The following is a 14,476-nucleotide window of genomic DNA, read 5'->3' on the forward strand; positions in this document are numbered from 1 at the left end:
GCAAAGCCAAAGCGAACGGCTTGCGAGTACGGTGACAATCCCCCCCCTCTATTTACATGAAATGGTTTGGTCCAAAGCGAACGGCTTGCGAGTACGGTGACAATCCCCCCCCCCTCTATTTACATGAAATGGTTTGGTCCAAAGCGAACGGCTTGCGAGTACGGTGACAATCCCCCCCCCCCCTCTATTTACATGAAATGGTTTGGTCCAAAGCGAACGGCTTGCGGAGTTTGGTAAAGAAATCGCCATAGCGTGCACAAACGCGCAGGAAAGCGAAAGAATCGCAAATTAGTTTTAATTAGTTTTAAAACATAGTTTAACGCCAACATAGCGGCAACATAGTTTGCCAACGTGAAATAAATGAATACGCTCTCAAATGTGCCGTCCGAGGCAGAGTCTGTTCGCCACGTTCGGCACACGTGATAACTCGCTGCTCTCTGATTGGTTGAATCGTTTTTTGGACATAGCTCGGTAACTACTTGTCCGATTAATATGAAACCTTGAAAAGGCACATCCTCGGGTCCCCAGCAATATACCTGGCAAGTTTCAAGTATATCGGACCCGTGGTTGTCGAGAAACAGCGGTCACAGACAAACAAACACACAGAGATTACTGGAATTATAGATAGACTAGGGCATGCCCGTACTATATCTATATCTAAAATTATATCCCCCCCCTCTATTTACATGAAATGGTTTGGTCCAAAGCGAACGGCTTGCGAGTACGGTGACAATCCCCCCCCTCTATTTACATGAAATGGTTTGGTCCAAAGCGAACGGCTTGCGGAGTTTGGTAAAGAAATCGCCATAGCGTGCCCAAACGCGCAGGAAAGCGAAAGAATCGCAAATTAGTTTTTATTAGTTTTAAAACATAGTTTAACACCAACATAGCGCCAACATAGTTGTGAAATAAATGAATACGCTCTCAAATGTGCCGTCCGAGGCAGAGTCTGTTCGCCACGTTCCGCACACGTGATAGCTCGCTGCTCTCTGATTGGTTGAATCGTTTTTTGGACATAGCTCGGTAACTACTTGTCCGATTAATTTCAAACCTTGAAAAGGCACATCCTCGGGTCCCCAGCAATATACCTGGCAAGTTGCAAGTATATCGGACCCGTGGTTGTCGAGAAACAGCGGTCACAGACAAACAAACAAACACACACACAGACACACACACACACAGAGATTAGTGGAATTATAGATAGATGAAACGGCTATGGCCATTCCACTCCTCGCCACCAGCCCCACCAGCTCTTGATCCTCTCTATTCCTTGTTCCCCAACCAAATTTACCAACACATTTCTCTTCACACAGTTCAGCTACTCCGACATACGCGTTAAAGTCCCCTGCAATGCACAGCATCACCTCCATCTCCACCATTCCCAACATCCTCTCCAGTGCGTCCCTAAATTCCTGCTTCTCCACCATAGACCATCCCGTTTGTGGCCCATATACAGACATAACGCACACCATTTGCCTCTGTCACCACCCATGCCATAACTATCCGTCCCTCCTACCTTTCCACTCTGACCACCTGCTTGCAGCTCTTACATGAGCCAATATTTTATGCATGCAAAGTAAATTTTGAATTAAACATTTGAGTTTCTATTTTTTGTGTACAAGTCAGCTTTTCTTTTTAATTTGTGTCGGGCTCATGCAGATGCTTATGCAGATTCCACATCCAGGACAAAGACATTGGTAGACAGTGTACTTTTACATGAATTTCAGACATTAGCAACTGATGGATAAACAAATGGTATTTGGGATTTGAACCTGGATTCCTGGCATCATGAACCGTGGGTGCAAATTGTGACATGAACAAGGAAATCATGGTTGGTTAGACTAGTGTTCCCATCTCTACCCTGCAAATAGAATTAACCCAAGTAATTTAAGGTGGAGCCATATTGTCACTCATATCCTCTTGTCACGACAGCAAACTATTTTGTTCCATCCTTCAGTGCCAAACTAAGAGGTGTTCATGTGTAAATCTTGGGAAAAATATCCACTTCTTGATTTTGAAGCATTTGATGGATCTTCCATGCACCTCTTTGTTGAAAAGCTATATCCTTTGTTTGCTTGTTTGCTATAAGTGTTGCAACACACTGTGGGTACCTCGAAGTGCAGTGTATCATGCACTGATACTTAATGGAAAAGTAGCAATTAATTTCTGGAGAACTTGGTGCATGATTGTTATAGTTGAACTGTGAACTTGATTTACCTTTTATGAATCTGTGTGATAACGCACCTGGTCTGGCAGTTTAGTTACGGTGAGGTTATGTTAAACAGTATTGCTCCCATTTCGCTTTAGGATGTCGATTTGAGTGCGAGCTTTGAGGTCAGCAGGCCTGTGTTGGCTTCAGAAGCGCCGGCTGAAAGGAGGAATGCGAACCTGCTGGGTATTCGGCATGAGACACAAGATGCCGTTGGTGAGATCTTCCCAACATTGCAGGAACAAGGAAACGATTCTCATGAACCGGTAAGTCCTGAAGCTGTTAAACCTGCAGTTGGACATCTCAGACAGGAAATGAAGGCACACCCTGGCACTTGTTTACCATTCTACTCATGCTTTCCCTGTACAGCCTCTTGTATTTGGAGGCAAATGTTGAATGGTGTCTTTTGGTGAGCTGTTCATCCTATGACTCAACTTGCTTCAGCTTCACAAAATAGCTGTACTCCATCGGATTCCTCAGACTTATTAACAGCATGTCAGTAAATTATTTTGCTAGACTTGATGGAAATGTTTAAATTCGCCAGAAAAAGGTCATTGGTGTTTCCTTAACTCATATTTTCAGAAAAATGCACTGTTTGGTGTAAAGTTAAAAGCACAGGACTTCTGAAATGCCTTCATACACCATGACAGGGTGGGAATGTAATACAACATGAGCACAGCGCTATTAAACATCTGCTCAAACGTTTTTTTTTTTTTTTTACATTTTAGTGACTCAGTTTTAAACTCAACACATTTTCCTTTCATGATGATTAGTACACACAATACTGCAGTAGGTGCTGTGTCAGAGCCAAATAAGTTGGCAAGACATAGCTCACTGGATGTCTTGCAACAGTGAAACTGTCAATTTTTCCCATCTGCACAGGGCTTTCATTTCATAAGGTTTTGTTTGAAATGGACTTTTGTTTGTTTATTAATAACTAGCAAAGGTACCCGGCTTTGGCAACGCTGGGTCCTTCCTCCTACCCCTCCCTTCTCCCACGCCTCCCTCCAGACTCCCACCCCACCCCCTCCCTCTGGACGTCTACCCCACCCTCATCCATCCCCTGTCTGCACTCATCCATCCCCCTTCCTCCAGACTCCCACCCCACCCCTCCTCCTCCTACCCCAGGCAATCCCTCCTCACACCCCTCCCTCTAGGCTCCCACTCCACCTCATCCCCGCTTGGACACCCACCCTTTCCCTCCTCCTTCTACCCTATCCTGCTCCTTCTGGACTCCCACCCCACCCTTTACGTTCTCCCACCACTTCCCCTCCCTCCCTCTTCCCAAACCATCCCCTGCATCATCCCACCCACTCACCCCTTCCCTTCTCACCCCTTCCCTTCTCACTCCTTCCCTTCTCACTCCTTCCCTTCTCACTCCTTCCCTTCTCACCCCTTCCCTTCTCACCCCTTCCCTTCTCACCCCTTCCCTTCTCACCCCTTCCCTTCTCACCCCTTCCCTTCTTGCCCCTTCCCTTCTCGCCCATTCCCTTCCCACCCCACACCTTTCCCTTCCCTTCCCACCCCACACCTTCCCTCTAGACTTCCGCCCCACCCCTTCCATTTTCCCTCTCAATTCCCACTCCACCCTTCCCCCTCTGAACTCAAACCTGACACCATCTTCTCTCTCATCCCACCCCTTCCCCTGCCTCCTCCCACCGCATCCACTGCATCCTTCCGCTCCTTCTCCTGCCTCCTCCCAACCCCTCCGCTGCCTCCTTCCACCCCACCCTTCCTCCTCCCATCTTTTCCCCTCACCCCTCCCAGGAATTTTCACAGGGTTTATATTTGGAGAAGTTAGCCAAGGTGGTAAACTTTTTTCTCTAAACTCTTCTTTCACACTTGGGAGTTATGTCGTTAAATGAGCAGTAAAATTACCTTTAAATCGATGTATTGAATGCTTTCAAACCATTTTTGTTTTTTGAATAATTAGCGATTTGCGCATTTGAGAGGTCATGTGACTCCTTCGCTGAATTTACCGATAGTTTTTCTTTTTAAACCGTTTTTTAATTGACCTGTATCGTCTTAATTAAGTTACTTTTCACATCTGATACCACATTTGATAATTGGAGCTCACCATCTCACCAATTATATCAGTATCTGGGTTGAAATCCGAAACAATTGGGCTTTTTATAAAGCATTGTGAACCCTCGGAGATGGCGACAGGTGGTGGCTCGTGTGTTCACAAGTTCTGAATTTTGAGAAAATGACTGTTTAAACCCCCAGCAAAGTCATGGTAAAGAAATGTGATCCGATAAAGTTTCGTCACGATTAACCTTGGGAACTCAGAGGAGTTGTGTCGCAAACAAAAAAAGGTCTCATTTGCTTTTATATATAAGATAATGTGGTGCTATGCACACACAACTCGTTTGCCAAGAAGGTAGGCCACCACATGTTGAACAAAACCAAACACTTTATTCAATGCTCGCACGTAAGCACTGGGCGGGCTCGACTTTCGAGCCCGAGTATATGTCCCGAGGCCACGCCTTGCCCTCGGGCGTGGCTGGTCGGCCGAAAGGCGGGGCATGTATTCCAGTTCAACCCTGCGCCTCATGACGCCTTTGCTCCGGGCGTGCCCCGAGCCGTGCTTCCACGACCAGTCACCCACTAAAAAAAAAAAAAAAACACCTTTAGAGGCCATTTTTCCCCGCAAAGCGGGGGTTGGCCTTTTTCGGGAACCGTGGTTGTTGTTGTTTTTTGGTCCCCTTTTTGAAGCAATGTTTTACGGCCGGATGCCCTTCCTGACGCCAACCCTTTTTGCCGCCTTTAACGACAAACAGGGAATTACCAGTGAACTGGTACTCAATTAGCCGACCTCGGAAGGATGACAGGCTGAGTCAACCCCCCTGGCGTTAATTCAGCGATCGACCAGGATTCGAACCCAGGATCCTAGGATCCTAAAGCCGGCACTCTAGCCGCTAGCCCAACACCAGGGTTGGTGTTGGGACCAGTCACCCACTGGTGCGCGGAATTATTACCTGCTGGCGTTGTGTCCGTCACACGCGCCCCCCCCCCCCCCCAGAATTCCCGCGCACCTGAAGGGTGAGCTTGCTGGGAGGCCGGAGGACCCGGCCGAAACGCCCTCTGGCGATGCGTGCAGGGCTGGGGGGTGGCGGGGGTGTGGGTGCCGGGGGTCTGCCCGCTGGGGGGCGGCCTCGACGCGGAGGCAGAGCTGCTTGCGGGGGGTGGTCCAGGTCGAGGTGGGCCGGCTTGAGGCGGTCCACGGAGATACGATCTGGAGTACCGCCGATGTCCACGGTGAAGTGCTTGTCCCCGGTCTCCAGCACGCGGAAGGGCCCGTCGTACGGGGGCCGCAGCGGTGCCCGGTGGGCGTCGTGCCGGACAAAAACGTACTCCGCCATGCGAAGCTCCGGGGCGACGTGTGAGGACGGGCAACCGTGGTTGCGAACCTCCTGGTGGTCTCCTGAAGGGTGGAGCGCTGTTGCGCCGCGGACCAAGGTGCCGTGGAGTCGGGGATAAATTCGCCCGGTACCCGCAGTGGTTGTCCGAAGACCAGCTCCGCCGAGGACGCGCGCAGGTCGTCCTTGGGCGCCGTCCTGAGGCCCAGCAGGACCTAGGGGAGCCTGTCGGCCCAGCTGCCGTCGCGGAGGCTGGCCCGGAGCGCGGCCTTCATCGAGCGATGGATGCGCTCGCACAGGCCGTTGGCCTGGGGGTGGTAGGCCGTGGTGCGGTGCAGCTTGACGCCGAGCCCTTGCGCCACCGCTCCCCAGAGCTCCGAGGTGAACTGGGGGCCGCGTTCGGACGAGATGTCCGAGGGGGCGCCGAACCGGTCCACCCAAGTGGCGATGAAGGCTTGCGCGACGTCAGCCGCAGCCGTCGCCGCCAATGGCACGGCCTCCGGCCACCGGGTGGTGCGGTCCACCATGGTGAGGAGGTGGGTGAAACCCCACGAGGGGGGCAGAGGTCCCACCAAGTCGACGTGCACATGGTCGAACCGACGTTCGGGCACCGTAAACGGGGCCAACGGGGCCTGGTTGTGGCAGTGGACCTTCGCGCGCTGGCACGCGAGGCACGTTCTGGCCCAGTCGCGGACGTTCTTCCGGAGGCCATGCCAGACGAACTTTGCCGCGACAAGCTTCTGGGAGGCCTTCGTGCCCGGGTGGGACAGGCCGTGGATGGCGTCAAAAACCGGACGCTGCCAGGCAGCGGGCACGATGGGGCGAGGCTGGCCGAGGGAGACGTCGCACAAGAGGGCAGTGCCCGCGACGTCGAACGGTACCTCGGTGACGCGGAGGCCCGTGACGGCGGTCTGAAAGGCCTGGACGTTGGGGTCGGCGGTCTGGTCCGCCGCCATCCGGGCATAGTCGATCCCGAGGTGGACCGCGTGTGCAACGGACTGGGAAAGGCAATCCGCCACCGGGTTGTCCTTACCCGCGACGTGCCGGATGTCCGTCGTGTATTCGGACACGGCAGAGAGGTGACGCTGCTGCCGGGCTGACCACGGTTCGGCGACCTTGGCCATTGCGAAAACAAAGGGCTTGTGATCGACGAAGGCCGTGAACGGGCGGCCCTCGAGAAGATGGCGGAAGTGTCGGACCGCCAAGTGGAGCCTGAGCAGCTCGCGTTCGAAGGTGCTGTACCGGCGTTCGTGCGGGCGGAGCTGCCGACTAAAAAACGCCAGCGGCTGCCAAGCACCATTCACCCACTGTTCGTGCACCGCGCCCACCGCATAGTCAGATGCGTCGGTGGTGAGGGCGATTGGTGCATCGGGCGCCGGGTGCACCAGCATGGTGCCGTTGGCCAAGGCCAGCTTCGCGCCCGCAAACGCCGTGTCCATCTGCTTCGTCCAGGCGATATCACCTTTGCCCGGCTTCCCCCAGAGGGCCTCCTGCAGGGGGCGCAGGAGCTGGGCGACGCGGGGCACGAAGCGGTGATAAAAATTCACCATGCCCAGGAATTCCTGGAGCTCCTTGATCGTGCGGGGGCGCGGGAAACTCCTGACCGCCTCCACCTTGGCCGGTAAAGGGATGGCCCCATGCCTGGTGATGCGCTGCCCCAGGAAGTCGATGGCGGTGACGCCGAACCGGCACTTCGCGGGGTTGATTTATCAGGCCATGCTGGCCCAGGCGTTCGAAGAGCGTGCGGAGATGGAGCAGGTGCTCCTCCCGTGACGCGCTCGCGACGAGGATGTCGTCCAGGTAGACGTAGACGAAGGACAAGTCGCGCAAGACGCTGTCCATGAGCCGCTGGAACGCCTGGGCCGCATTTTTCAACCCAAAAGGCATCCGCAAGAACTCGAAGAGGCCGAAAGGTGTTATAACGGCCGTCTTCAGTAAGTCTTCAGGTTTTACGGTGACCTGGTGGTAGCCCCGGATGAGGTCCACCTTGGAAAAAATGGTCGTTCTCGACAACCGGGCGGAAAAGTCCTGAATGTGCGGGACCGGGTTGCGGTCGGGGATGGTGGCGTCGTTGAGCCGGCGGTAGTCACCGCACGGCCGCCATCCGCCGCCGGGCTTGGGCACAATGTGCAGAGGTGAGGCCCATGCGCTGTTGGAGCGCCGGACGATGCCCAGACGCTCCAGCGTGGCGAATTCCGTTTTCGCAACGGCGAGCTTCGTTGGGTCGAGGCGGCGCACTCGGGTGTAGACCGGTGATCCGACGGTGGGAATATGGTGTTCCACCCCGTGTTTGACGGCCACCGCTGAAAAGGTGGGCCACGTGAGCGCCGGGAAACTGGCGAGGAGGCGGGTAAACTCGTCCGCTGCCGGAAGCGTACAGACCAACCTCGCCGGGACGGAACCGCTCAGCAAGCCGCTCGGTCAGCCGCTCAACGAGCCGCTCAGCGAACAAGCGAGCGAGCTGAAGGTTTCGGCCTGGACGAGGCGTCGGCGCTTAACGTCCACCAACAGCCCACCGCACAAAGGAAGTCCGCACCGAGCAGGGCCATTGGCACGCTGGCGGTGACGAAAGATCATTGGAAGCGCTGTCCCCCGAACCGCAGCGAGAGACGACGCTTCCCGAATGTGCAGATGGGAGTTCCGTTGGCGGCGAGCAAGGCGGGGCCCCGGCCCGCGGCTTGCTTGTCGGACGCGGAGGCAGGGAGGACGCTTACCTGCGCTCCACTGTCGCACAGAAATCGATGACCAGACGAGGTGTCTGTGATGAAAAGGAGGCTGCCGGAATGGCCGACGCTCATGGCCGCGAGTGAGCGCCGGCGTGCTCGTTTCCCGACCCGTTGAAAGAGCACGGCGGGCGGCACGCCCTGGCCTTGCGGCTGAACCTGGCCTGATAATAGCACCAGGTTTGCCCCGGTGGTGGCTGCCACGTCGGTCGTGACGGCGGTGGTGGACGGGGTGTAGCAGCGGCCACGAGGGGGCGTGGCGCTGAAGCCTCCGCACCGGGATCCATTACGGCAGCGCTATACGTCGGCCTCGTGTCGCAGGCCGCGAAAACTTTGTCCGCCTCTCTGGCCAGGGCGCGGGGTTCCGTTATGGCCGAACCGGCCGGCGCGAGCCGCACCTGCGCAGGTAGCTGGCGGAGGAAAAGCGCTCGGAAAAGGAAATCCGGGTGTTTGTCGCCAAGAAGGGACAACATATAATCCATCCGAATGGACGGTCGTGTGTCGCAGAGGGCGGGAAGGTCAAGGAGGCGGTCGGCCGCCGTGAGCCCGAATGTGGTGAGAAGTCATTTGAGCGCCGCGTACTTGTGGGCGCCCGGCGGGTGCTGAAAGAAGGACACGACGCGGGCGGCAGTGCCGGGCCCGAGGGCGGCGACCACGTGAAAGTACATGGTGTCGTCCGCTGTGATGCCCCGGAGCTGGAATTGGGCCTCGGCCTGCACAAACCAAACGTCGGCCTGTGCTTCCCAGAACTCCGGGAGTTTGATGGCGACAGCGTTGGTAGCCATGGCGCGTTCAGGGGTCAGCTACGGCTGAACCAGTCGGGGTCACCAGTGTGGTGCTATGCACACACAACTCGTTTGCCAAGAAGGTAGGCCACCATGCGTTGAACAAAACCAAACACTTTATTCAATGCTCGCACGTAAGCACTGGGCGGGCTCGTCTTTCGAGCCCGCGTATATGTCCCGAGGCCATGCCTTGCCCTCGGGCATGGCCGGTCAGCCGAAAGGCGGGGCATGTATTGCAGTTCAACCCTGCGCCTCATGACGCCTTTGTTCCGGGCGTGGCCCGAGCCGTGCTTCCACGACCGGTCGCCCGCGTCACCCACTGGTGCGTGGAATTATTACCCGCTGGCATTGTGTCCGCCGCAATAACATCGTTTCAAGTTCCTAATGAAATGAAATAACATGCTAAATGAAAGCAGATCACACAAAAAGGTGAAACAATGCAATCTCGTGCACCAAAAAATTATAGATTTAAATACAGCAAATACAGGCTGTTCCACTGGCCTGGAAAAGGACTATCGCCAAAAAGAAAGCACCACTGTTGATTGTATCACCATGGCTTGCAAACAAACAAACATCGAAGAATACCACTCAATTTTGAGCAACAAAGTCATTTCAAATATTTAAGGAAAAGCCAAATAAAGCAAATGGAAAGGTGAGAGAATGGTGAAACAGGGTTGTGTTCCATTTCAAAGCAGCTTCGAGAGAGCTTGCCAAGTGGTTTCATAAGCACTCGAGCGAGCACTCCAATGAAACAGTTAATAAGGAACGACTGGCTTGGCAAGTGAATCGTGACAAATACAGCGATTCATAGGTATGAAGATCAGGCATTCAATAAATATTAGTGAGGAAGGAAGTGAAAAAAAAGAAGATTTGAGCGCTTTATTCTACAGAAACCGTTGCACCCTTTTCAAAGCAAGGCAGTTTTGAGCAGGCTGCAACAATATGGCAGCTTAAGGCCCCTGTGAGGAGAAAGCGGACTGACCAAGGGTAAGCTTGTTTTTTGCTTTTTCGTGATGAGCACTTGTTAATTGTCTTTAAAAAGGGGTGTTTAAATTTACCAAAATTCCCAGATTTCATTTATGCACTCCCTTGGAATTTTATTGCATGCATGCAATTTTTGGACCACTAAGATTCATGGTTTTGGCGTTATGGGACGCACACGCACACACACACACACACACACACACACACACACACACACACACACACACACACACACACACATCGGCTCGCTATGCTCTCCTCACCACACGTCACTGCAGAGGCAAGGCCTTGTTTTAACTGAAGATAATGATCTGACTGTACGTAAATAGCTGTGTTGTCATGATTTACACCAATCATAATACAAACATTTATTTTGTACAAAATTATTGTCGTATTGGTGGTATTATTTATTTGTAATCAGAAAAGTTCCAAGTGGTGTAAAGCTCTTAAATGGTCAAGCGTCCTAGCTGTCTAATCAGTCTAAAGGGTGTAAAGGGACCAAATGGTGTTAAGATCTAAGCTCTAAGGGGTCTCTGCAGTCTAAGGAGTCGAAAGGTACAGTGCCAATAGAAAGTCTACACCCCCTTTCAATTTTTTTTTACCTTTTGTTGCCTTATAGACTGGAATTAAATTACATTAAATCAGCCTTTTTCCACCTTTATTTTCACATCGTAACCTACAACTTCCAAGTGAAAAACAAATTCTACAACTTTCACAAAATTAATTAATAATACAAAACTAGAATATATTGGTTGGATAAGTGTCCACCCCCCTGAGTTAATACTTGGTGGAAGCACTTTTGGCAGCAATTACAGCTGTGAGTCTGCTGAGATAGGTCTCTCCCAACTATGCACACCTAGATTGGGCCATATTTGCCCATTCTTCTGTACAAAACTGTTCAAGCTCAGTCAAGTTGCATGGGGAATGCTGATGGACAGCAATCTTCAAATCATGCCAAAAGTATTTGATTGGATTTAGGTTGAGGTCTGACTGGGCCACTCAAGGACATTGATCTTTTTCTTCCTTAGCCACTCCAGTGTAGCTTTGGCTGTGTGCTTCGGGTCATTGTCATGCTGAAAGGTGAACTTCCGTCCCAATTTCGGCTTTGTTGCAGAGCACAGCAAGTTTTCTTTTAGGATTTTTCAGTATTTTGCGCCATCCATTTTACCTTCTATCCTGACATGTCCCTGCTGATAAACATCCCCATAACATGATGCTGCCACCACCATGTTTCACGGTAGGTTTGGTGTTCTTTAGGTGATTTGTTGTGTTGGGTTTGTGCCAAACATAACGTTTTGCATTGAGGCCATAAAGTTCCATCTTGGTTTTGTCAGACCACAAGACGTTTTGCCACATGGCTTCAGAATCTCTGGAGTGGTTTTTTTCATACCCCAAACGGAACTCAAGGTGGGCTTTTTTGAGTAATGGCTTCCTTCTTGCCACCCTACCATACAGGTCAGACTTGTGGAGTGCTTGGGATATTGTTGTCACATGCACACAGTGACCAGTCTTTTCCATAAAGGCCTGTAGTTCTTTCAAGGTTGCCATTGGCCTCTTGGTGGCCTCTGATCATTCTCCTCCTTGCTTGGTCATCCAGTTTGGAGGGACAGCCTGATCTAGGTAGGCTCGTGGTGGTACCATATGCCTTCCACTTCATAATGATTGTCTTGACTGTGCTCCAAGGGATTTTTATACCCATCCCCTGATCTGTGCCTTTCCACAACTTTATCCCAGAGGTCTTTTGAAAGCTCCTTGGTGCTCATGGTTGTATTTGCTGTGGAATGGACTACCCAGCAGAGGAAACCTACAGGGACAGCTGATTTTATTCTGAAATAATCAATCACTACAATTTAACATAGGTGGAGGCCAATTAACTTGGTGTGTGATTTTTGAACGTGATTGGTTACACCTGAGCTAATTTACAATTGCTATTATAAGGGGGGTGGACACTAGTTTAACCAAGATAGTCTCCTTTTGTATTTGTAATTAATTTTTTTTGAAATTTGTAGAATTTGTTTTTCACTTGGAAGTTGTGGGTTACGATGTGTAAATAAAGTTGGAAAAAGTGATTGAATGCATTTTAATTTGGGGCTATAAGGCAGCAAAAGTTGAAAATTCTGAAAGGGGGTGTAGACTTTATATAGGCACCATATTCCAACAGTACATAATGAATAGACAGGATGCCACCGATGTTCAGAGTCTAGTACATAATTAATCGACACATAATCACACGGCTTCACGGACCGTGTTTTTCGTGCAGGGTGTCCTATATATAATGTGTGTGTGTGTGTGTGTGTGTGTGTGTGTGTGTGTGTGTGTGTGTGTGTGTGTGTGTGCGTGCGTGCGTGCGTGCGTGCGTGCGTGCGTGCGTGCGTGTGTGTGTGTGCGCGCGCGCGCGCGCAGGGTGTCCCATAAGTCTGGAACCATAGTGCAAAATGATGAAAATGGCTTGTATTCACAGAATGTGTTCAATGTGTCCACAATTATAATTAATTCAAAAATGCAGACGATGTATCCAGTCAGCAGTCACATGGCGATTGGTGTCAGGAGTGATGGTGTTACATGCTTCACTGATGCGCTCCCGCAAATGTGCAGCACTCTAAAAAATTTCCCCGTAAACCAACGCGTTCAAGTGACCCCAGAGATAAAAATCCAATGGGCTGAGATTGGGGCTCTTCGCCGGCCACTCCACAGGCTCTCGATGTCCTATCCAATGACCAGGGAATTGCTGGTTCAGCCACTCTCTTACACGGATTCTGTAATGGGCAGGAGTGCCATCCTGCTGAAACCATGTTGGGAAATCCCCATCTGCGTTCAAGACACTGGAGAATGCTTCCTCGTTGAGCATATGCAAGTCGGCATCCCCTGAGACTGTGCCATCAAAAATAAGGGGCCTACGATGTGGTCTTTCCAAATACCACACCATCACACGAGCAGCACCTTGTTCCTTTGAAGCAGTAAACCAGTGAGGGTTGTCTTGCTGCGAGTAGTGGGTGTTCTCTCAGTTCACCTCACCATTTGCATAAAAAGCAGCATCATCATTGAACAGAATGGTGGATGGGAAGTCAGAATTTTGAGCACATTGTTCCGTAGCCCATTCACAAAATTCCATTCCTCGGTCCAGATCATCTCAGCTTAATTTTTTTTTTTTTTTTTTGTATACCGAATCGAGGCTCGTAAAGAGCTAACATTTATCTCACAAACAATTCAACCAGACAAACAAAACATATAAAAAGAGGGAGCGGAAGACAAGATGGGGAGAGATGGGGAAGCACACAAACACAACATCCGAGAGCAGGGAGATGCGTGGAAGGGAGAGGGCCTGGGGGGAGGAGGCGTGGGAAGGGGGGTGGAGGGGGAGGGAGAAGTACAAAACACAAGAACACCAAGGACTTCCAGGACAGAAGTTGGTATTTCAAAAAAGTGGAATTGGGGTGAAATTAGCGGGGGTAGAAAAGATCAAGGTTTTGGATGGGGGAAGATAAGAGATGGTGGTGAACAGCTGTTTTAAAGACCTGGAGGGTGGAGTGGGATTGAAGAGAGTGAGGGAGTTTGTTCCAGAGGCGGGAGAAAAGAGGAATGAAGGAGTGAAGGTGAGCAGAGAGTCTTGATTTTGGCAGTTTAACCATAAGAGGGTTGCAGGCAGATCTTGTGCGACCTGTAGGAATATTTGCGGGACAGAGCCGAGAGAGAGCTGGGGGGGCAAGGCCAGAGAGGAGTCGGTAGAAGACGGAAAGACCACCAACCTGCCTGCGGTGAGTGAGTGAGAGGCCCTTGGAGTTAGCTTCATCGCGGGAGATTCCAATGATTCTGAATGCTTTGGTTTCAACAGCGTGAAGACGAGCTAGGTGTGAGGCAGGAGCACCAGCCCAGAGGGGAGAGCAGTATTCCATTGAGCTGCGGATGAAAGCCTTGTACGTGGTGAGGAGCTCAGGTGTGCCAAGGAAGGACTTCGCACGGCGGAGGATGCCCAGTCGGCGACTGTCTTTGGAGGCCAGATTTGAAATGTGGTTTTCCCAGGAAAGATCATGGCAGTTAGTGAGACCCAAAAGCTTGAGTGACAGAACTTCTTGGAGAGGATTATTCAGAAAGTGGATGGGAGGGTTGTCTAGTCGGTCTTTTCGGAGAGACATCGAAAGAGTGTGAGATTTGTCAGGATTGAAAGACATGTTCCACTTGTTTGCCCAGTCTGTGATTTTGTCCAGGTCTGCAGAGAGTGAGGAGGCTGCAGACTGCCGATCTGAGGGATGAAGAATGGAGCGACAGAGAGTAGTCATCAGCAAAGAGATAGAGAGGATTTTCAAGAGAGTCAGAGAGATCATTGATGAAGACCAGAAAAAGCACAGGGCCCAGAACACTGCCTTGGGGAACTCCAGCCTGAACAGGAAGAGGAGATGAGAGAAACACATTCAGGGC

The 14,476-nt window shown here is 51.5% G+C and overlaps 1 protein-coding gene across 2 annotated transcripts in view; it reads left to right on the forward strand.

Annotated features, from left to right (window-relative positions):
* LOC137431407 (endoplasmic reticulum membrane sensor NFE2L1) overlaps positions 1–14,476 on the forward strand; it is a 69,528-nt gene that overhangs the window by 37,897 nt on the left and 17,155 nt on the right. For both annotated transcript variants that reach the window (XM_068122704.2, XM_068122705.2), the window contains exon 2: positions 2,308–2,475. In XM_068122704.2, the coding sequence (XP_067978805.2) occupies positions 2,308–2,475 (168 nt within the window). The remainder of the gene's footprint in view (positions 1–2,307; positions 2,476–14,476) is intronic.

The sequence above is a fragment of the Myxine glutinosa genome, chromosome 7, assembly GCF_964187855.1.
Source record: "Myxine glutinosa chromosome 7, kmMyxGlut1.1, whole genome shotgun sequence".
Classification (NCBI taxonomy): Eukaryota; Metazoa; Chordata; class Myxini; order Myxiniformes; family Myxinidae; genus Myxine; species Myxine glutinosa.